This window comes from Patella vulgata, chromosome 5 (assembly GCF_932274485.2).
Source record: "Patella vulgata chromosome 5, xgPatVulg1.2, whole genome shotgun sequence".
NCBI lineage: Eukaryota > Metazoa > Mollusca > Gastropoda > Patellidae > Patella > Patella vulgata.
The window spans coordinates 10324298-10349620 of NC_065883.2; the positions used below are offsets into that span (position 1 = coordinate 10324298).

The 25323-nt window shown below is 36.1% G+C and overlaps 1 protein-coding gene across 6 annotated transcripts in view; it reads right to left on the bottom strand.

Annotated features, from left to right (window-relative positions):
- Nucleotides 1–25323, bottom strand: part of LOC126821938 (serine/threonine-protein phosphatase 6 regulatory ankyrin repeat subunit C) — a 104747-nt gene that overhangs the window by 13237 nt on the left and 66187 nt on the right. For 4 of the 6 annotated variants that reach the window (XM_056101350.1, XM_050550590.2, XM_056101352.1 and 1 more), the window contains exons 3-9: nt 17331–17624; nt 14131–14160; nt 13155–13323; nt 12850–13001; nt 3211–3444; nt 1929–2231; nt 636–1090 (exon numbers count right to left, since the gene is read on the bottom strand). Coding sequence is in view for 3 of the 6 variants with exons in the window: in XM_056101352.1 (XP_055957327.1) it covers nt 636–1090; nt 1929–2231; nt 3211–3444; nt 12850–13001; nt 13155–13323; nt 14131–14160; nt 17331–17624 (1637 nt within the window). In the remaining 3 variants the exon portion in view is untranslated. The remainder of the gene's footprint in view (nt 1–635; nt 1091–1928; nt 2232–3210; nt 3445–12849; nt 13002–13154; nt 13324–14130; nt 14161–17330; nt 17625–25323) is intronic. The other 2 variants (XM_056101351.1, XM_056101353.1) reach the window with 1 other exon arrangement.

The window sequence follows — 25323 nt, forward strand, 5'->3', positions numbered from 1 at the left end:
GTAGACAGAAATGACGTTTTGAATTTGACCATGTGATAAAATGGCAATGGTAATAATTAATGCAGATATAATAACTTGACGAACAAAACACGACGTTTCCTCTCCGTTAGTTGTTTCAATTTCGCAATTTCGCTATCCCTTTCATCTTTGAATTGTTGATTATGTGTTAACAATCTTGGTGCCATCTTTAATCTTGTTTTGTAGGAATACAATATTCTTGGTAAATAAAGTAATGCAATATAAACAAACTATATTTGATATTAATTGTTCTGGGAATATAACAAATTAAAATGAATGTTTGATTACTGGAGTTAATTTGCCAGTATCAAAGATTGCATTGAATAGAAGGCAACTAATAATAATAATATTACATGTGATAAATATATATATGGGGATTCTTTAAATAATAATAAAAAGTTTTATTGTAGAAATGCTTATCAATATTCGCCGGGTATGATTTATATTTGAACAATAATTGTTGTAAGGGAAATAGTTATGATCATTTATATGGCCGACTATTCTGTAAATAAACATTTATTCAATCGTTTCTTTAAGCAAACAGTTTTATTTAAAGAAACTGACAACACACTGTGCAAATTTTTGACAAGAACAGAGCAAAAAAAAAAACCCCTCACCGTATTCAGAGTGGCAGATTTTTGCAGTAGCGTAAAGATATTTGTGATATCAGACTGTAGCGTAGGCAATTCACTATCTCTGCTGATTGTTGCTACTTTAAAATCTTCCACACGTGACTCCAGATTGCGTATCTCGTTGAGGAATCTTTGTTGTTTTGTTCTTACTTCCTCATGTTTCTTTAGAAGTTCATCTTCTCTTTCTTTTAGACGACTAATTTCTTGTACCCTCTCATCTTTCTCGCTCTGTTTTTCATTCTCCATCTTGATCACCTTATTTTTTAATTTATCTAGCTCCGTATTAATGAGTTCATTTTTGCTCTGTAACGCCTGGACAACGTTCTCCTTTTCTTTTACTGCTTCCCGAAGCTTTTTTTCCTTTGCGACCACCCATTCCATTAATGCTTCCCTTTCTTCTATTAGTCTTAGTTCCTCGCTTCGTTGTTTGTTTGACTCCCCTGAAACACATACAGAAGGTAGATTTTGTCAACAATTGAAAGCTTTGGTTTGGTTAAATTTGATTGGTTAATGTTTCCATTAAAATATTAAACGGGTTTAGACAGATTTAATTACTCTAAAAATCTATTTTTTATTTTTTGTTTAAAGTCCCGGTGCGCCATTTATATTTTTGCTACAATATAAATATTCTTAATAATTCCACATTAAATATGTGTACTCAGATTGATTATTTAAATATATTTAAAAAAAAAAAAAAAAAAAAAAAAAAATCAAAATACCAACCCTAGATAATGTCCCATTTTTGGACTGATATACACATTTTACAATATTGTTGCATTTCTTTAGCGCTAAAATGATGCATCGGGATTTTAATCATTGTCTTAAGTCAGAAACGAAAATACATTTATTTACCAATAGTCATATATATAGTAGGCCATTGGCCTAGGCCCTTCATGTACCTGGGAGCCGACTTAAACCATGGACCTTATTATGATTTGTACGTGCAGCGTTCCAGCGTATAACCTTGTTGCAAGTGTGCACTGGGTACTTCATTATATAATATATTCAAAACCACAAGTGCCTTTGTACAATTAGTATAGGGTCCGGGGCAAGGGGACCATGTATTATAAGTATATGCACATAGTGGCCAATTTCTATGAGTTTGGGAGCCATCTGCTGATTTTGGCCAAGGACCCACAAATCCGGCCCTGTAGACAAACTACCAGATCACTTGCCAATATAAACAGAATGAACCATTAAGGGCTTGCATCACCTCGTATATAAATGACACCTTAAAGCAAACCCAGTTAAAACACTACGACGATATTTTTAGCTTACCTTCAGGATATTGAAGCCTTTCAATAACCTGATCATTTCCCACTTCAGTTAAACACTTTAAAAACGGTTGATACGCATCTCTACCACTGTCCAGTAAAATGAATAGAAGCCTTTCTATTGCATTTCGTCGATCTGTTCGTACAAAAAGCTTCCGTATTTTATTCACATCTTCGCTATCAAAAACACCCCACCGACACAGCGATAGAGATAGACGTGTAGGGTCTTCTATATTTTCAATTAAGTACATAAAATTTTTCCGTATCTTATGATAGTCTATATCCAACATGGCCCCACATCGTTTTTCTGATAAGGAAAAGAAGAACATTTATTAGTCTTAAAACTTGATTTGCGCAAGTGCGTTCTGGACGTCCTAGACATTTTCGAGTTGACATGGAGGAAATTTTGAACACGACCAAGTAATGAAAACTTTGGGTCATTTGTTGTAATGGCCAATGGTTATAACTAATGAAGGTATAAAAACATGACGATCAAGAGCTTTCGTTTAACGGGTATATTTTTCTTGAGTTCATCTGGCCTCAGAATATTCAATGTCTTGGATTTCCAGGAAAAAAAAATAGCATTTAAATCCTACACTCAGTTTTATTTGGTACACTAGACCTTTTAATTTATCTTTCATCGGATTAACCAATGACTGGGGCTTTGTTACATACAGCTAGAATAATTTCAGAGGTTCGGAATCCCAACGTTGTTGCTATATAGAGCTAGAATAACTCCAAAATGTAAGGGGTTCAAGTGCTGTTGCTACACAGCTAGAATATCTCCAGAAGGTGGGGGATTCGGGAGATGTTTCCATATACAGCTACAATAACCCCAGCGGGATGAGGATCTGAGTGATGTTGGTGTTGCTATATACACCTAGAATAACCCCAGGTGGGGAACACAAGTGCTGCTGCTACATACAGCAAGATTTACCCCAAGGTGTGAGGGATACGAGAGCTTTTGCTCTTTACAGCTAGACTAACTCCAGACTCTGGGCGGGCGGGGGGGGGGGGGGGTCCGAGCACTGTTGTTATATACAGCTATAGTAAATCTACAGGATGAGTGATCCCAAAGCGGGGCGAGGGATCCGAACGATGTTGCTATGGACAACTAGAATGACTACAGAAGGTGAGGGGGCCGAGTGCTGTTGCCATTTAGCGCTCTAAATTGTGTGTTTTATGGGATTAAGGGACAAAACCCTAAGCGGTTAATTGAGTTGAAGAATGCCATAAACATCTTTGGAACAAACCATTACGATCTATGAAATGTTGTTGACTTGTACCTTGCATTTTGATAGACTTAGAATCTTTGGTCTGGTTTTCTGAATTACTTGATGTCTCCAACTTCATTATTCGATGGTCCATATCCTTAATTTGGTCTTGTATTTTATCCATAGATTCGCGGTGTCTTTCGGTTATCTTACTTTCTATTAGTTGTTTCAATTTCGCCATTTCGCTATCCCTTTCGTCTTTGAATTGTTGAATCATACGTTCACTTTCTTGGTACGATCTTTGATCTTGCCGAGAAAAAATGCAATAAACACAAACTACATTAAATATTAATTATATTAATTGTTCTTGGAATATAACAAATTAACAGCATTTTTTTGATTGAGTTATTTACCTGTATCAAAGAATGCATTGTATATAAGACAACTAAAGCTAATATTATTGCCTGTGATTAAAACTATATTAGTGGATAAAAAAACAGAAATGATATCGTAGAAATGTTTACATCGAGCACGGTTTGTATTTGAACAATAATTGTTGTACATCATAGAAAAAAGTTTACTTATATTACATATACGTAAATAAAAATGAAATGAAATGGGGTTTAACGTCCTACTGTTCTGCTTCGAACTGGGCTAATGAAGACGGGCATATGCCACACAGTGTGCTATGAGGGGACATTTTGCCCGGACAGCGGCACTACGCAATGTTAAAATACGGGTCTTAATCCGAAAATCTCGATACCATGCTACCTATCACTAAAAGCACGTCCAATGCTGCTTAAAAATATGCAAATAATTAGCATACCTTGAAAAACATCCAGTGGTACAAAACACTATTAAAGGGACATTCAAGTAAAAATACTGGTCTAAATACGAAATTCCAGATACCATGTTACGTATCACTGATTGCTCTTTTCAAATATGCAAATAATTTTTTGGCACATTCATATTTGCATAATTTTACAAAATAAGATTAAAGTTGAAGTGAAGAAAGGAGGGGGGGGGTGCTAAACTAAACTAAAGATACTAAAAATGTATAGTCATTCTTCTCTTTAAATATATTATGTATTTGTTTGGCACAATGCTTATATATTGTTGGTTTATTTTTAATGGAACAAAGTTAATTAGGCTGTACTCAACCCTGTCTATAGAAAGACCGTCCAAATACGTGTATTAATACGAAATTCCAGTTATTGTTTTATAAATAACTGGAAAGTATGTTTCTGTGGCTATTTGAATCTATCAATTATTTCCCGGCACATTCAGGATTACGCACGGTGGTCTTGATAGTTTCTTACAGTGTGTGTGTGTGGGGGGGGGGGGATGACTGAATGGTTAGCGTTCGCGCGCTGTATCATAAAGTCTGTCATTGAGTCGACTGGCGTGGTTTCGACGAATCCCCGGTTGTACGTGACAAGGAGTAGGGTCGCCTGTCCAACCTCGTGGGTTTTCTCCGGGTCCTCCGGTTTCCTCCCACTGCAAAAGACCCCTACGCGCATGCGAATTATTGAAATAAAATTAAACCATATGTTAGTCCCGAAATGGCCTAGTTTGTGTCGAGTGGACGTTAAACCCCATTTCTCTCTCTCTCTCTTACAGTGTGCCAGCTTGATTTACTATCGTGCGGTGAATATCCTTGTAGTGTGCTGGTTTATAGTGTGCCAGCTTTCCGTATATGTTAATAAGTCTTGTGATATCCTACATTTGCATTTGAAAGTTGATGCTGTGCGAAAGATGATATGTAGAAAGCGTGAAGGACAAATGAGATGTGACAGAGCGCTAATGTAAAATGTAATGTGAGAGATGTAAAATGTAGACACGTCAATAAAAGCATTTCTAACAAAACATTTGTCATTTGACACTTAACAATTGACGTTTTACATTTAACTCTTGCCTTTGAGGTACATTGCCTTTATCATTATCGGTATTAGGACTTTGTACATTGTACTTTTTGCATATTATCACTGGAAACGATATTGTCGCAGAGCATTTAATATTGGCAGCGATACCCTTCCATATCCGACTAAACTGCGTTGTCAAATGAAAAAAAAAGAAAGAGAAACACATTGCCGATCAGTGGCGATAGCCAAAGTGTCTTTTAATAAATCTAACTGATCGGCAATGTTTCTTTTTATACGCTCACATTTTCATGTCGACGTATATTGTTCGTCGCCCCTATCCGCTCGGACGTCCGTCCACAATTTCTTTGTGGACACTCTACAGGTCACAATTCTTATCTGATTTTGATGAAACTTGAAATATAGGTTTATCTCAAAACGATCTCGGATCCTTTCGATATTGGCATGTATCGGATTATGGACCCTGATTATACGAAAAATTACGTTTTTATCTTGTGGACACTAGAGGTCACAATTGTCATCTGATTTAGATGAAACTAGAAATGCATGTTTATAACCCAATGATCTTTGCGCATATCGGATCGTAACTTCCCGAATTATGACCCGTGATTGTACGAAAATTGTGGTCCTTCTAGGTCACAATTATTATCCGATTTAATTAAAAACCGTTCGAATATATCACCGTTACACCCTAAATACGGTACCTAATGTTGGTTGAATTCGAATGTCGTGAAAATCGGACCAAAACTGCCGGACAAAATGGCCGTTCCTCGTACCAAAATAGTGTAAAAATATGGTATATCAAGGTTGTGAACCTCTGGAGGTCACAATTTAGATCTGATTTTGATGAAACTTTCAATTTATGTTTATATCACAAAGATCTTGGTTCCTTTCGATAATCGCACATATCCGAACGTAACTTTCTGGGTTATGGCCTCTGATTGTTCGAAAAATCGCATTTTTAGCTCGTGGACCTTCTAGAAGTCACAATTTGTATTCAATTTTAAAAAACGTAAAATCTGACCCAAACAGCTGGGCAACATGGCCGCTCCTTGTACGCAAACAGTGTAAGTAAAAGTATGTAATACCAAGGTTGTGGACACTCTAGAAGTCACAATATTTATCCAATTTTGATGAAACTTGAAATGTATTATTATTATATATATATAATCCAAAGATCTTGGTTCCTTTCGATATTTGCCTATATCGGACCGTAACTTCCTGGATTATGAACCCTGATTGTACGACAATTCACGTTTTTAGTTTGTGGACCCTCTACAGGTCACAATTTTTATCCGATTTTAAAAAGCGTTTAAATATATCACCCTAATGACGATTGAGTTCAAAAATCGGACCGAAACTGCCTGACAAAAAGGCCGCTCCTCGTACGCAAATAGTATAAAAGTATGTAATACCAAGGTTGTGGACTCACTAGAAGTCACAATTTTTATCCGATTTTAATAAAACTTAAAAAAAATCTTTATATCCCAATTATCTCAGTCCATTGCGATATTCACGCATTTCAGACCATAACTTCCTGAATTAAGGCCCCTGATTGTACGAAAAATCGCCTTTGTTTTAGCTTGTTCTCTATCCGTCTCTGGCTAAATGTGAGCGTATCTTGCCTGGCAACCGCTGTTCTTTTTATTCATTTGACTACGCAGTTTAGTCGGACATGTTTACGTTACAGAGTATGCAACAATTCAGACGAATATGCCCATTCATATTTAAGTTAGGAGAGAACCCAGAGATTAAATTATCTTGAAATCTAAGTTTGGTCGAAAAACTAATATTTCATCAGCGTAGAAATATTAACACATATAAGGGAATGTTTAATGAATTGAGAGAATAGACGACGCCTTAAAACGACAATTAAAATATACGCCTATTCGTATTATTAGCACATGGCATTTCTTCGTTTCGTTGTGAATTTTCCGGTAGTCCTAATATTTACAGCAGAATAAAAAATACTCGGGAAATAAAGAAATCCCGATCATCAAGTCGCATTATCCCTAATTGTTTTTGTCGTTGAACATTCGCCGTTTTAGGAGAATCACAGGCACCGTATTTAAAACCTGTACAATGTGTATATGACCAGGGATTCTAACTCAATATATCCTTTCGGGCAAGCTGAATCCATTTACATACATAAATTTGGTGATTAGTTGTTATATCGCCAAAAACATATAATTTAAGACATATTACAAATTCCGCAATTTTGGATTAAATTTTGTCGGCTATTTTTAAATTTCTGTCATCATGAATTCAGATCAGTATTGAATCCTGCGACATCAAAAACCGTGTAAAGTAATATCCAAACAGAAAAAAAAATGACGATTGTTGCTGCAATTTTGGATTTAACTTTAAATTCAGAGACATCGAAAACCATATTAAAGCCATAGGAAAAGTCATATTTTAACGAGGTTATCGCTGCCCTTTTATTAAATTTATGTTTTTTTTAAAAAAGTATTATATTACCAAATTTAGCAGCCATTTTGACAGAAATGCTTGCCAACAAATGAAAAATACATTTTTTTAATTGATGTATGTCAAATTCGATTTTACGGCACATTTCGCTTTCGAGTATGATTTTGTCGGACATATTTATCATTGAACCAAACCACATTGGGCTCCTTTGAAATTTGTTTAGGGTAAATTGTAGCCCGTGAAACGTTATCCCAAGAAGAAAATAAAACGTTTTGTTAAGTAAAGCTATATGACGCCATGCCATCATAGTTTTATGGCGTCATAGTTGGGACCCAACGCATGGCGTACGTAACTAACGTACGAAAATTAATTGGTGGCTAGCTTTTTTTTCGCACGTATACAGTGAATGGCCATTTTGCTCAGTAATCCCAGCTATTTTCTAAATTTGCGTTAAAGTTTAAAATATTTGTTTTAGAACTGAAACACATTAACTATTAGTCAATCCCAACGCTAAAAACATCAACAGAATTGATTGTGTATATCTGAAATAGACCCGACCGACGCACAAAATAGTGCAATATGGCGGCCTCTATGAACAACCCTCGCAGACGCTGTCATTGAAGACAACGTCAATTCTATGAGTTGTAGATGTTATTTTTGTGAAAAATCATTGGAAGAAGAGAGAACATGTTGGGACTGTACGAATTATATAGTCTTTATGGGTGCAACGGACACAATGCGGAAGATAAACCTATTGTTTACAATGTTGACCTCATGACCCATTGACGTCAATGTCAAGACCTGTGATGTGTAGATCACGTGATATGGATATCATGGCTATTGACTGTGTCTGAGATACTTCTCCGCAGGTAGCGTGTCTCAGATGTTCAGAATGCCAACATGGCGCCTGTAAATGAGTTGTCGTAACATTCCCTATACAGGGCTTTAATACGGCCAACAATTAGGATAAATCCATTATGGCCGCCATTGAAATTCCGATATCTCGGGAATGGTTGGGTTTGAAGGATTTTTTTTTTTTTTTTAAATAATATTTTTATTCAGGTTGTCTGAATGGGATTGGGGAACAGGCTTAGCCTATGTAAAACCCCGCTTCCTAAAAGAATTGTATATATATATATATATATATATATATATATATTAAAAGGTTATAGTTATATATATATATATAGTAAAAGGTTATAGTTAAAGCTACTCTTAGGTGTTAGATATTCGAAATAAAGATGTTTTAGGAAAAAAAGTAGGTCTTTTGCGAGTATTTTCCGCTTTATTAAGCTTCTTCAGGCAAATTTTACCAATTCCAACAATTGATGTGACGTAATAACGTCATGGTTACAACAATGAACTATAATGGCTATAACAAGCACGATAAGATAATATTGCATACATTATGTATCATTAACATTGATTAAACATTTATATTTTACACAACTACAATGTTAATATAACAAAAATCAACACCTTGAATTAAGCAATGGTTTGAATTTTTCAATAAAATATGATTCCTTTGCTTCTAATAGATCGTTGTTTTTGCTGTTTAATTGATATAATGGAAATACATTAAAATTGCATTTGCCACAAACATCGAGGTGTCGGCTCAGGGGTACCATCCTGTATAGCGGATTAAGAATATGTTGTCGATGGAGGTTCATTCTTAATCTAAGCATATTTATGGTCTTTCCGATATATCTACCCTTACAGCCCGGACAAATTATTACATATATAATGTAATCGGATTTACAAGACATTGGTTGTTTTACATGAAATGTAAAATTGTCCGTGATATTTATGGATGAACCTTCAATTATGATTGAACACGTTTTACATTTGGATTCATTACACTTGTTAACTGTGGGTATGGTTTTAGTTGATTCAAATTTTGATGAGATTAGTAATTTAGCCAGGCTTTGAGGTTGCTTTAAACTATTTATTATTTTTGTCTTATTTAATATATCATCCATAATCGGGCTATTTTTAAGAATATGGAGATTATTATTAATTATAGATTTACCATCTTCTTGTGATGGGTTGAAAGTAGTTACTAATGCAACTTCTTCGTGACTCTTTGTTTCACAAATCGTTTTTGGACACCTTAATTTGCTCTGATCTAAACTTAAAGCTTTTCGAATGGCATCATCTACTAGCTTTGCCGGGTAGTGTTGCTTTTTTAGAAAACCTTTTAGCTCATTAAGGCGTATTTGTTTGATATCCGATTGTGAAACTATGGTGCACACGCGCCTAGCTAAATTATACGGAATATTACGTTTGATATGAGAAGGATGGCATGAATTAAAATTGAGATACTGATGTGTGTCTGACCATTCGGTAAAAGGTTCACCGTGACATCGAGAAAGTTTAGTTTTACTTTACTAGATTCAACAGTGAATTTAATATCGACATCTAGGCTATTTAAGAGTTCGTGGAGTTTGGTGATCACTGTATCTTCTATATTAAGGACGCACCAACAATCACCCAGAAATAGTTTCCACGATTGCTTAATCATGTCGCTAAAGGTTTTATCGAAGGTTGTGGGTATTTTCTCATACCAAATGTCTTCGAGGACCTAATGCTAATGTTGCGTATGTCGGACCAACTTTTGTACCCATAGCAACTCCTTTAATTTGTGAGAAATAATGGGTATCGAAGAAAAATATGTTATTTGAAATTACTAAATTTAGAGCGCCAATTATAAATCGTTTAGAAAAACGATCTGGGATACTATCGGGGTATGTATCTATCCAATATTCGATAGCTTTTATTCCCATCGAAGTCGTAATTTGCAATGAATTATTTGAGGTTTCCGCTGACCGTTATAATAAAACGAAGGAACGTTAATATCATATTTGGATAGATGATCGGAGAACATTTTCAGAGTTCTAGAATTCCTTGCAGGCGTACCGAGTTTATTCCACTCTCTTATGCTGGATGGGATAAATGATTTAGCACAAAAGCCAGTACGGCATCGAATTTTTTTTAAATTGTCTTCATTACGAAGGGAATATTTGTTTGTAGGTTCAAGGTTTATGAGATTCTTAAGATAAGGAGGGGTTAGGTTATTGATGATTTTGTAAAGTAGCTTTAATTTATGTCGATTTCGTCTCTCTTTGAGTGGAATAAACCCAGTTTCCGCGTAGAGGGAAGCATGGCTAGTACCCTTAACTGCCCGCAAATAGTGCATAGTGCGTCGAGCTGGAGGTATTCGAGATTATTACATAAGTAGTCAGTGCACCCGTCCCAGATAGCATCGGCATAATCAAAGTGCGGCAGAATGAAAGAAGAATATAGGGTATGTAGCGATTTTCTATTTAATCGATATTTCAAGGAGCGAAGACTGTTTACTAATTTTGATACTTTGCTAATTATACTATCAATGTGGCTCTTCCATTTACAATTGCTTTGAAAGATAAGTCCGAGGTGTTTATGTTCAGTTACTTCCGTTATTCATATTGAGTTCATTAAAGGCCCAATACCACTCTTGTTGTAACAGAATAATATGTCCCAATCTTTATTCTGGTCAACAAATTGTACTATTTTACAGTATTCCAATTAATTGATGATACAAATTTCATCTTAACACACCTAATTTAAAAAATTGGAAAAATTCAACTAAATGATTTGAAAAGCCTAACATAAACCTTTTCAAATGTGACTTGGATTTAAAAATATTTTCGAACCCTCTGGACAAGTAAAATAGGATGTAATGGATAATTTACACAACAGGTAGGACACTTAAACATCTAATACTTAGAATAAGGTTAATATTTATTTACTGGAGCTGAGTGTTATTGTCCCTTTAAAAGGGGTGGTTTCACTACATTACGTTTAGTGGAGAGGGTTAAAGTTTCTGTCTTGAGGGGGTTAAATGTCACTAGCCATGTTTCCGCCCACGAATTGATTGCTTCGAGATCTTTGTTTAATGTTAGTGCGCATGCCTCTGGGTCATCTATTTTTAGGAACAGGGAGGTATTATAAACAAAAAGTCGGATGTTCGATTGTATATTATTTACAATGTCGTTTATATATAATAAAAATAATAATGGTCCCAAAACGCTGCCCTGTGGGACACCAGCGGGAATACCCCTGGGATCCGAGGATATTCCGTTTATGACGCCACACTGTTGTCGATTTTCAAGATAGTTCTTGAACCATGACATCAGTCCTCCTCTGACCCCAGCAGCTTCCAGCTTATGACAGAGTTTGAAGGATGTAATTGTATTACGAGTAGATAGGAAAGTGCTACCAAACAACTAGAAAAAACAATGCCAGGTGCCGCCCTTGTGGCGTCATAACTCATACGGCCAACAATTAGCATGAATCAAAAATAAAAAGATAGGTTTCCGAGTAATTAGAATAAATCCAATATGGCCGCCATTGGCACGTTAAAACTCCAATATCTCGGGAATGATTGAGTATAGGGTGTAAATGTATTAGGGGTAGATATAAAAGTGGTACCAAAGAATAAAAAAAAACCACATAGGCCTAACCCATGACGTCCCTTATATGTATTCCTTATACTGCAAAGACAGCAACAATATTATTTTGATGCATGCCCCGACCCACAGGAGCGGTGTCACACCCACTCTTATGTTAATATTTAGTGTGTAAATTTGGCAAAACAAACCCAACGTCTTGCCTTCTTTGCCTCTTGTCATCTTGCAGTCGATGTAGCAATTTTATATTTCATTCTCTTCATTTTAAAAAGTACCAGGAATGTGGACGTATATTGCAGCGGTAGTGATGCTCTCGTTACTTATTGTTATCAACCTAGTATTGTTTTATTTGTATCATAATCATTAGTGTACTTTTATTTACGAAAGTTGCATTTTCTTTTGTAGTAAGGAAAAATGTCTGTTTAGATTTATAATCTTTAGCAATATTTTTTTATGTGTTACTCCTTTCTTAAAAGGGGAGTATGAGTAGGTCATTGCACTTTAAAAGTCTAAAGGACTATAGTTTAGTGCATAATTAATCTTATTTTTTTAATTATTTTATTTTTGGGGGATGGTCCTGGGTGGGGGTGTATACCATAGTTTCACTAGTATTGGATTTGTTATGTATCACATGGATTAAGTACTGTAATGCTGCAGGCAAGTGGTGCGTTTAGCTTTTATTTAGATGTTAAAACTCATTATTTACACATCCATAATGTATTCTTATTTCTTTTAATTTGAATTTAGTATTGATATCTGGGTGTATATATACTATGATACAACACAAGTTTCTTAAATATTATTTTCTAATATTGTTTAAACACACATTTATTTGTTTAAACACACATTTTGTTGTTAGATAGAGGCGCCTAATTTGTGCTGTTTCAATACAAGCTTATTACAGTGTGGAACATTTACTTGTGGGTTCTAATATAGATTAAAAGTGTTATATTTACCTTCAAAAAGACAAAATGAAAAATGGTCTCTTGACACTTTATATGGCCCAATATATCCTGATTCCATAATTTGTTCCAGGATTGGTTTTAGATTTTTACTGTTAGTCTTCGGGTAGGTAGTAAAGACAACGGTTGCTATTGTTGATCCTTCTCTATAAAAGATATATAGGAAAATCTCGGTAATTAATACACACTTGATAAATACTAGTTTTAATTGACAATTAATCTTAGAATGTGAATGGATTTATGTGTTAAAAGTATTGCCCTTTGAAATATGTATCCATACAAAATCTGACTCAACATACCTTGCGTCTACTACTTTAACCTCAAGTTCAGTCAAACCATGTTTTCTTAACACCTCTTTACAAGAATTTTCCAGATCGTTCGATAAACATCTGAACTGGTAGCTATTACGATTATTGTAATCTGGATGGAAGGTAATATCTGGCAAATTTATATTTACAACAAAATGACCTGAGAATAAAAATAATAATACGAGAGATATATTAAAGATAACCACACAGCTGCAATGTCTCGACAACAACATTTTCTAAAGGAAAACTTGGACGTTGACCAAATTTTATATTTCTACAAGGGGAGCAACTCTGGAAATAGAAGTCGCAGAATACTTAATATCGATAGGGTTCGTCCTCTAATGGCAACAAATCCTGTTGTGATCTATGCCAACTTCCCTTTCAGGGATTTTAATTTGGAAACCATGACGGCAGGGGCGGATCTAGGAATTTTGAAAAAGGGGGGGGGGGGGCACCGCAAAATGAGGGCAAATTATCCGTCATTTCGTTGCATCTGTAGCCATTCCAAGAGCTTTTTGGCTGATATTTTCGTCTAAGTAAACGTTCGGAAATCTCTGAAAAAAAGCCTTAAAATCGAGCAAAATTGTCAAGGCGAGCGAGGCATATTTAACCTTGTAACTTGTACTGTGTACTGTCCACACATGAAACATGAAACAATGCTACATCAAGTTGCACCCATGCGCGTCGGTGGTGGGCACGAGTGTTTACGCCGCCGATTCCACATTGATGTCTGTCTATAGTCACTCTATAGGATTAGGGCACAGTCAGCTAAACAACAAGAATTCGTTTGAGTATCGTCGCCTGTCCTACCTCGTGGGTGTGTTTGTCCCGAAATGACCTAGTTTGCGTCGAGTTGACATTAAACTCCATTTCTCCCCCGCCACCCCAAAACAGAATCCCCTTTTTTGTTTGTACACTTATTCGTGCTCCGGAAAAAAGGTTATAATTACAGATAATATATACTTACTTGGGTCCCCACGGTCGTCTTCGGGTATATCTGTAATAAGAGTTTAATGGAGTGAATAAAATGAATAGAAAATAAAATGGGGTTTAATGTCTTACGTTTCTGGTCCAGTTCTATTAACGAAGACGGGCTATGAACGAAAGTTTGCCCAGGCAGCACAGCTACGGCCTACATTTATTTATATTTCTAGCTATTTCTTGTTTTTGTCCCATCCGTTAGACGAGATGCCGTTGTGTGGAGTGAAGAAAGTAACTTTAAACATCCCATTATCTGATCAATAAATTCAAAAATCTATTATGTTTGTAACAAAGGGTGAAGTCTCTGCTGTTCTTTTGACCTAACCGCTGTTTCTAACATCGATATGATTATTGTTAAGATAGGCTACTGCCATATTGAAATGGTCATGTCGGAGAACCCGCCTACCTTTAATTTATTTATTTATTAGTATTCAGCTGTCATCATAATTCTTTTTATTCAATAATATGTAACTTCATACCACCTATAAATTGGTTTAGGTTTCTGATGAAGTCAGTTCAGTTAGTTGAGTTTAGTAGCTCAACACAGAACCATGGAGGCAGACGTGAATTAAGACGATGGCCGTAAAGATTACAATATTATAATATGTATTGGTTGTTATACATGTAGTGTAGTTTAATGTTTGTTACCGTCTTGCTGAATTAAAGAAGTCCAATCCACAGTTATTAGATGATCTGATTATGTTACATGTTTCATAAAGGGGAACTTCCACAGAGGCGAATTATCGAATAGTCGATAGGCAGTGTAGGCATATGCCTACGACCCAAGCAACAAATCGAACCCAAAAGGATATGACGAACTATTGAAATTAAAGATGCCTTCCCAGTATAAACTGTGATTTAGAGTAAAACATATTCAAACTAATTTATCGATCAAACGTTTGTTTGAAATCAACCTCAAAATCTTTTAGTTGGAAAAACTACCCAATGCCGTAGACATGTATTTTAAGCAGACTTATTTGTCACGTAATTTGATATCAGTATTTTTCGTTAGCTATTGAAGCCTACGTACATTCTTTCATTATCTTCTGCCAACGTGTTTTTCCGCCGCTTAGTCAAGCTGGCAGACGATAAGCCGTCGGATTGCCAGTTAGTTATACCCTGACAGTTTTGCCCCATATTTTTGTTTTTTCAGGGAATCCAGTATTGTTTTAGTATGATTTGGCGTCTCTACTTTCGATATATACTATATTTGCCATATTTATTATTGGAAATAACTACCCTATAAATACTTTCGTGGGAATGTATCTTTAACTGAAGTATTAATTTTCTTCACTGTATCATCCGTCTTCATTAGCCCAGTCGGTTCAGAAAAGTAAGACGTTAAACCCCATTTCATGTCACTATATTACGATCGCCCATACGATCGTGCTCCGGATGAGCTGTAAAGAGATTGATCAATTCCAGCGTTGAAAACTGGGTACTCCTTGGTATCCGGCCAAGCGTCTTTCGCTTCCAGTTTCCAAAATGTCCTGGTGATTTTCTCCTCGTTCATTGCATGAAAACCTTATCTTCTGTACAACGGTTGTTTGAAGTGTTCACACTGATGCACAAACACATGTTGCCTGTCGCATATCCTAGTTCTGAAGTAGCCCCTAGTATTTGTCTTAGTATAATTGTTTCCAATTCTTCGGCCGAAAGGCTCATTTTATGTCTAAATTTCAACCGGGCAACATAGACTGAATAATTAGACAATGATGAACAAATGACATTTTCTTGAGCGACCCAACCAGAAAGATGCCACCTAAAGGGTTTTAACGGCCCGTAAATTCTTACTCTCGATGTTAGCTAAAGATGACATGATGGATGGTTAAAATGAAACGAATCTTAGTTATAGACTTTTAATATTATTTTGAAGCTCTGTTTATGACGTGTGTTTTCGTTTGATACTTGACTCCGAACATCAATTGAGTGTCGCACGCCATCTGACATGTCGATGTGAGGCTAAGCATTTCTCAGTATCAATATTTCCATTCCTACAGCATATTTTGTTCCAAGGGGTATAGTCCCCGATGCCAATGTGTGCTTAAGGGACAATATTGGTGTCAGTCATTATAAGATATGTTATAGAGCTCGGTAAATACATCCCGAATATAATTTTAACACAGAGATCATTGCTACGATAGTTGAAGTAACGAGCGGTAACAGACAACCGGTCGAATTTCATTTCACTGATAATTCAGTTGACATAGGCGTACGGACTCGATGACAGTTAGGGGGGCAGAACCCGATATGCCCGAAAAAATTTTGGGTTTACAGAGAGCGCCAGTCTTCCTTGACAGGCGAAGAGAGCGGAGCTTACCTTGCCCTCCACCCCACCCTCACCCCCCTCAAAAGAAAATTTGGAATATTTGACGGCTGCAAACACGTTTTCCTGCTATTTCAGCCCGTTAACAAAGTGGTCTAATATAGCCTTATTAAGGTGGCTGACTCGAATTCCAATCAATCGTTTCCAGTCCACGAAGACGGGACCGTTGGGAGAAAATTTTGAAATTTTAATTGCCGCAAACGCGTTTTCCTGCTATTCCAGCCCGTAAAATTAGTGTTTTATTAGATTTTGGGCACTTTATTTTGCCAAGTAGATGAAATAAAAATTTTTTTTCACTTTACCCGTCTGCCCGAAAAGTCAGTTTGCCCGAAAGTTAGGGGGCAGCTGCCCCCCCGCCCTGCCCCCCTGGCTCGTTCGTGATTTTTCTATTTTTCTCGTGTCCCTTATCTGGTGACAGTCAATTCTATTTTTGAGATACGCTCTCACCGTCCCATATACTGTAATAACTTGTCAACTTCAACGGAATTATCAGTGAAATGAAATTCGATCGTTTGTCTGTTACCGCTCGTTACTTCAGTCTGTTATATAGAAGGACAACTGTTTGTCATGTTTGACGTCACTTCCCGTTTCTTCACGTGCTTGTTACTCAGCTATCGTAGCAATGATCTCTTTGTTAAAATTATATTTGGGATGTATTTAACGAGCTCTATCACATATTTTATAATGACTGACGTCTGACACCAATATTGTCCTTTAATACATTGATGGGATAACCAGTCATAGTAGTAGTAGTACATTATCTCTTTAACGTCTGCTTCTACACAAGTGGTATCCATTAACGTCATTTTATGCATACTTTACCATAGAAATAAGATAAGTTGGCGGTCAAATCAGCTCACCTGCTTCTAATAAATCCCTCGCATGATGATGTCCTGTAGCAGCAAGTGCATCTAAGAATTTTGGAAATACGTTGGGGCCACATCGCATCACTGTCATTAAAAGTTTGTTACATTGATTTGCTCGACCCTCTATTGCCTCTATGTTTTCTTTATCGTCTGCGTTGAATACTCCTCTACTAAATAATGCTATACACAAGTCCTTCGAATTCAATTCTTTTAGAAGAACGGGAAAAAATCTCCGTATTTTTTGATAATCCCGATCTCGCATAAGGCCACATTCTCTAATCATACAGCCTGTAAGGGATTTTAAATACATGTACCAGATTAAGAAGTATGTAACATAGAAGCCTTAATTCGCCTCGTGTGTCGTATGCGTAATGTGACGACAAACAGCAATTCTTTGTAACTATTCCCACACTTGCCTGGGGTTGGAGCTTATCTTATGCTGGTGTTATGAACGTCTGGTCAATATTAAAGGAACATTTTTAATGGTTACGAATGCGCCCATGAGAGAACCACACGAGGGCGGTAACCTGTGGGGTCAGGAATTTGAAGCAAATTTATATCAGATAACCAATTAAAAATGGAAAATATGAGATCGATCGTGGCATCTACTAGCAGGAGACAAAATATCGATTTTTGGCCATAAATATGCTTACGAAATGGTCAAATATTACACAATTAAGTAAAACGTCTCCCATTTTGGAACAGATGTCTCTCGAGAGATGACATTACCACTGGTTCTACTACACCTTCATGAGTATCCACGATGCAAGTCTTGTTTCCGTAGCTCTATAATGCCCTGCCCGCACTGTTATTTGATATATTGGCTATGTGAACTTATTTTATATGCTAAACTTAAAAGGATACGACTTGGGATGTTCTGTTTAGACCCTTAGAAAAGTTTTTCTCCCAGACCTAGTACTTTATTTTTCTGTACACCCCAATACATGATTATGATTAGACCCCAGTTGGCATATATACCGAAAATGTGACCTCACGTAATAAGTCCTGGTAGACAGCATCAGATTTAAATGTAAGGTTTATTTATCATGTGTTATAGAAATAGCTATCATATTTTTTCATGGTTACAATACCACAAATCTTAATTTTTCAGCCAAAACGTAAGCTATTTTGTGGTGAAATTTTGCCCCCTGAATCGCTTTCCTATTGAAGCTTGCCTAAAATTCTGTGACTCTTCATGCACCCCATTTTCTAGATAAAGAAACCCTAATTGGCTAGAGATTTCCTTAGATAACTTGGCTAACAACATGCATCATATTTATGTACTAAATTATAATAGTATGTATTGTAAATTAAATGTACATAGACAACGTTAAAGGTTATATATTCCCAGAGAAAACTCCAACACAATACACATTAAACGAATTTACTATATTACATACTTAGAACGATACTTGCTGTCAACAAGTTTTCAACAGCCAAAATCGACTACACACACAACATTAATTATATAATGCTTTCCACGCGTCAGTATATGACATATGAAAGACCATTAAATTACTGAAAACAAGTTCGAGCGAACCATACACCGGGGCATGCACATGAACAGTTATAACATAATTTCTTACCTGTAGGCCTACATCCAAAATTTCTAGCGTGAAGTTCCGCTACAAGGTCCTCCCTACTAAACAATCTAGACATTTTTGGAAAGCCTATAACACTAGGAACACACATCCAGAGAGTTCTAAGCAAAATGTTTGCAATAACTCGATGTAGGGCCAGATGAAAATAGCGATAGTCAAGTAAATGTTATATGCAGAGCCCCGTGGAAGAAAGATCTAAGTCACTTTTTCAACGAACCCCAGTCAATGGCGCCATCTGGTAGCAAATTGTATAAGCTTTTTGTGGAACAATCTATTTCAGGTAAAAACGACCGGAGTCGCATCGAACCAAGGCCCTTCTGAAATGGCCTCCAGGACAAATACAAGTCCATCGTACCCTTTATTTAACCTTAATTTGCCTGAAAAGTTGAAGTCAGTTGTACTGGTAATTATGGTTCGTATTAAACACCATTTTGAACTTGTAATTAAACCCACTGGTTGTTCTGTTCGCGTCAAACATTCTCGTCCAAAAGTCTATTTTGCCTTTTATGTTAAAAGACAAAAATGTGACTTAGATCGTTCTTCCCCTCCACTCTTCATATTTATACTAACAATTGTGAAGTTGACATAAAATTAAATATTGGCGAAAACGCCCGATGCTTTCGTCCTATGCAAAGAATATGCTATTGGTTAAATTTTGATTTAAACCAAAATGCCCAAAACATAAACGATAAGGGAACATACGGAATTTTGGAAATCCATTTACGGTAAAAGGGGTTATCCTTTATTCGACAAACTGAATAGGATTTGAACTACAGACAAGGGCCTATAAACATTCAACCTTTTTTCAGATAGGATTTGAGGCTAAAGTTCTAACAAATATTTAGTCTGAAACATAACATCTACATATCTTTAGTTTTCTCACTAGAGTAGATATGATCAAAACTAAATACGGTAATGGGGGTGACACCATTGTAATGAAGAGAAAAGAAATCAAATGGATTTTAATGTCTTACTGTTCTGCACTTACCCGTATAATGAAGATGAGCATACGCAATACATTATAGTTTGTGTGTTTGTGTGTGGGTGGGTGGTGGGGCATTGTACATGCACAGCTATTATTTCTGCTTTCCATGGTAAGTTTTATCAGTATGCAAGGGAGCCGCGGTGACTCAGTAAGGGGCTGGCTCACTTACCGGAAGGTCCAGGGTTTTATACTGGTCCGGCGTGATTTCCCCTTGTCAGTGGCTTACTAATCAGGAGGTCCGGGGTTTGATCCGCGTGTTGACCTAGACAGTTCCCTAAACTTTCCACCTTTTTTTCCCCTTGTTAACCTAAAACTCGAAATTCGATATAAAGAGTAGACCGTAACGTCGCTGTTTGGACCAAATTTACTCCCTATAGCATAATGAATGGGGTATGTACATCTTCATTATCCCGGTTGATACCCAGCAGTTAGGCATTAAACTGCATTTGAATATTTTTTCTCTTCATTACAATTGCCACTCCCTTACAGTATTATTTAGCTTTCGCTAAATATCTATTTTAGTGAGAAAATTGCTGTTCAATTCAAATATTTGTTAGGAATTTAGTCTCAAATCTAATCTGAACTAAAGGTTTACAGATATATTAGTAGAAATACTGTTTTGGGAGAACTTATATGCCCCTATGCCCCCAACCTCCCAGATTCGGTAAACCGTTCATTTCTGTTTTTTGGGCACAAACATCAGAGAATGTAGAATGTGACCATATATCATGGAAATATAATTGTATTAATCTATTGTGTTATTAATTAAAATAAACAAACATCACAGCTTTGTGGAACATTCGTTTTAGTTAATGATTGATTCATTCAGAAAATTTGGGTGACAAAGAAAATTTTCGGGCAAATAGGCTCAGCCCCCCTCCTCTCAACTGAGATTGGGCCCCTATAACCATGTAGTCCCTTACCTGCTGTTCAATTCGATTCAGTTTGTTAGATCAAATGTTGTTTAAACGATTGGACATTGCCCTTCCAGCCCCTCCCATCCCCTACCACTGACAGGGAAAACCTCACCGGGGTTGTCTTGTACATGTAAATATTTAATTTGTGTAAGTGTAGTAAATGTGAAAATGAACCAAAGAGACTGTTAAAGAAACCGAATTTGATGTTTATACATGTAGTGACAGCGATGATGATAACGACTAACTTTGATGACATTTAAAGTTAAGAGTAACTGCCGAAGTTTGATTTTATATCTATATTTGTTAGCAAATTACACAATTATAAATACGGTTTCAGTTTAAATGTTTGTAATTTAACATTAAAGGAGCTAAGTCGCTAATATTTGGGACCTAGAAATTGACACAAATGGGTCGCAACGCATACAATAATGTAATATGAATGTATATAAATTGATTTACATTTTTAATCAGTTAGGTTCGGCGAAATACGCCAGTATTCTAAATCGAATTTCAATCTCTAGCGTCTGGTTATTCCAGTCTACACCGATATTATTTATTGGGCTTGCTCTCCAGATAACAATATAGCGTCACCGTTTGACATGACTTGTGGAATATGGCTAGCCTCGTTTTTCGAGTCCATTATTACAAATAGCGCTGAAACGCATTATGGTACACGATTCGCGTACCAATTGTAAAATGTTTATTTTGTCTTAAATATTGGATATCAGAAAGCCATCTTTTCCCGGTAAGATCACAACATCAATGTTGATTTAAGCCGACAAATAAATCGTGTTTTCAATGTCGAAGATTTTGGATCATATTGAGTTAGAGACTTAGCTACTTTAAATATCTGAACTGGAGGTTTACAGCTACCTGTAGTAATAATAATGTAGTGTCTAATTGAAAGGGTATGTGGGTGTGGATTTATATTTTAGTGGCAAAAATCACGTGGTTTCAATGCGATTTACACAACTCCGGACATATTCTGGTCTCCATTACTTCATAACCATATTGCATAAACATAACATATCTCCTTGCTCATCAGACTAGGCGCTCCGTCCATAATTTCTGGGTAAACAACCAGAAAGGGAGATAACTTTATATTACCGTTAATGGATTTCCAAAATTCTGTATGTTCCCTTGTCCATTGTGTTTTCTGCATTCTGGTTTAAATCCTAAATTTAACCAATACCATATTCTTTGCCGAAGATGACGGCATTGTGTGTTTTCGCTAATATTTAATGTTATGTAAAATTCACAATTGTTAGTATAAATATAGATTTTACTTGACAATTATCACAATTTTCATCTGGCCCTAAATCGAATTACATGTATTGCAAACATTTTGCTTGGAACTCTCTGGATTGATGTTCATAGTGTTATAAGCTTTCCAAAAATGTATAGTGTGTTTAGTAGGGAGGACCTTATAGTAAAATTGTATTTGTAAGCATGCTAGAAATATTGGCTGCGGGCCTACAGGGATAAAAATCGAAAGAAGGACCCAGTTACTGTCTTCTTATTGACTCACAGTATAGGCTTACCAAGTTTTATCCAATAGCGTTCACGAATGAGGAAGGAGTAGCAATCTAAAGCTAGTGTCCACAAGAACAGCAACAGGAACAACAATACCAACAATAACAGAGAGAATGAGTAAGATTTAGACACCGTATTTCTGGTGTAAAAACGACAGATTAATAAATTGCAAAAACTGGGTAAGACACAAGTGACATCGTGGGACGTTTGAAAAGCTAACGAATAAATTTAGTTGCGATATGGGAAGCTTTGGAAGTCTGTGTATATCCAAAGGAGGGGTGGGGGCTAGTTGTGATTGTACGCCTGGGGTACAATTACTTAAATTCTATTACCATTTGACAACATTGCAAAAAGACCTCTGACCTGTAGAGAGTTTATAGTGTTTCATGGGACATGACCTGGGCAGCTATGAAATTCAATTGGGACTAGATGAACAACCTAGCGTGAAAAATATTCCCCCAAAAAGTCTTTTCTGCTAATGCCCGGCTATCACGTGGTCTACGAATGCTACGAATGGCGATTCAGAAAAAAAATCAAAAAGATCGTAGAGAATCTGGAAAAGCTACAAAGTAGTTACGAAAAGTTACGATAATTGGTAGGTAATCAGATGAAAACTAGGCTTAATGTGTCAAGGTAGGGTTACAATAAAGGCACGAAATGAATGAATCAACTATACGAATTGAAGCGATTAGTCACGAATGAGTTACGGAAATGCCGAACTGCTTACGAATGCCCGGCTATCACGTGGTCTACGAATGCTACGAATGGCGATTCAGAACAAAATCAAAAAGATCGTAGAGAATCTGGAAAAGCTACAAAGTAGTTACGAAAAGTTACGATAATTGGTAGGTAATCAGATGAAAACTAGGCTTAATGTGTCAAGGTAGGGTTACAATAAAGGCACGAAATGAATGAATCATCTATACGAATTGAAGCGACTAGTCACGAATGAGTTACGGAAATGCCGAACTGCTTACGAATATGTCGAATTTAGTTAAGAATACACTACGTTCTCAACGAATGATGCCAATAAAGCTACGAAAAATTAATATAGTTGGCACTATTCGTCAAGGAATCGACTGGGAAGCTGTTACGAACGATAAGAAAGTGCTACGACGTGTTTACGATACATCTACGGATTCCGAAATTCGGAGACCGTCCACGAAAGTTTTTGACAAACAAAAACTTTCGTGGCCGAACTACGAACTGCTACGAACAATACGAATGCGTAAGAACTAAATGAGAATTACTCACGAACTTCAAGAACCGTCTACGATTTATCTACGAATCGGCAAAGGTTTGGATTCTGGACAATTCGTGGCATTTGTAGTCCATATGAAAGCAAGCCACAAGGGGATTTGTTTCAAAAATCACTTACGCACTTCAAGAATCGTCCACGATTTATCTACGAATCGGAAATGGTTTTGATTTGCGGCCATTCATAGATCATGTTATTGTTGGGCATAGGTGCTTACAAGAACTGTGGACAGACCGTGGGATTTACGGAAGGATATGGGTGAATAGAATATATTCCAATATTAAATGAGGGCGTATGAAGATACTCATGTTACCTTGTCGATACTGTATTTGTTCCCTAAAAAGCCAGGTTTGAAGATAAGTTTATCCAACAGCTTTTTTTTTAGTTTCATTATTGAGTCAACACAAACGATTGGCTTGCCAAAGTGCTCCATTTATGGCCAACGACCATTTATATAAATATAAATTCTGTTTTCAAGGACATAAAAGAAAATCTGATTATAAAGTAGCTAAATATTTTAAACTATTCCATTCGATACATAGATGACATAACATCTATCAATAATAATGGAACATTTTTTTTTATGTTAAAATGAAAAATATATCGTGCTAAATAAAGAGCATTCTGATAACGATAGTTGCCTGTGTTCTGGACTTTAATATCAATATAAACGAAAATAAATTTCAAATCAATATTTCGATAAATTTGGCTTTGAAGTTATAAAATACCCCGCATTTAATTGTATAATGTTTTATATTGTCGGGCATTAGCCCCATAAAGCCCCATTTCTCTCAAGAATAAGATCTCTTTATTTAAATGCACTGCTCAGGGTGGGACACAGTTATGTTTTTTAAAAGAAATTCTTCTTTATATTAAGTTTGACATTTCTTACTTCTATACATTAAGTACGACATTTCTTACAAGTATATAGCTGATTATATTTTGTGCATTGATATAGTTGAATAACACATTTTTTTCCTATTCATAAATTGTTAGTTTTAACCATTTAGCGTTTTCCTAAATTCTATCTGAATTATCTGCTTAATTATTGATAGCGTTTGACGTTCTAACGTATGGTGTCAATTCGAAGGCTTACTATTTATTATACAATATTAAAAATTCACAAAACTCAAATATCTATACAGCTATAGAAAGACGACTTTCATTTGTGATAATTTGTACATGGACACATGGCTGGTCTGTACACTCAGAGTACCGATTAATAATAATAATTTTATTTAAGAAGGGTAAAGGATTAGGCTGTAGAAGACTACCATCCTGCCCTTTATAAAAAAATATAATACAAAAGATGATAGCATAACAAATAAAAGAGAAGGGTGAACAGGAGTAAAAATTAATCAGAATGAAATTATAATACAAAAGATAACAGCACCAGATATAATAACACATAATAAAACATATAACTAACAATACGAGAAAATATCCCAAAATATTACAAACTAAAAAAGTCATATTCTTACCGCGACCTTTGCGATTATACCGCGTTGATAAGGCGCGCTCGTCACGACCTCTCCACGTCTTCTACGTGTATTGTGGCGTCTTCTACGGTATCATGACTGCGCGTGCGTTTCTATCACGTGATCACGGCGACTATATAAGATGGTCAGATTTTTCTGAAATTTTTAGACAAGATATGTGAGAGATCATAGAAAGAAAAGCTTCGGCCAGGGTA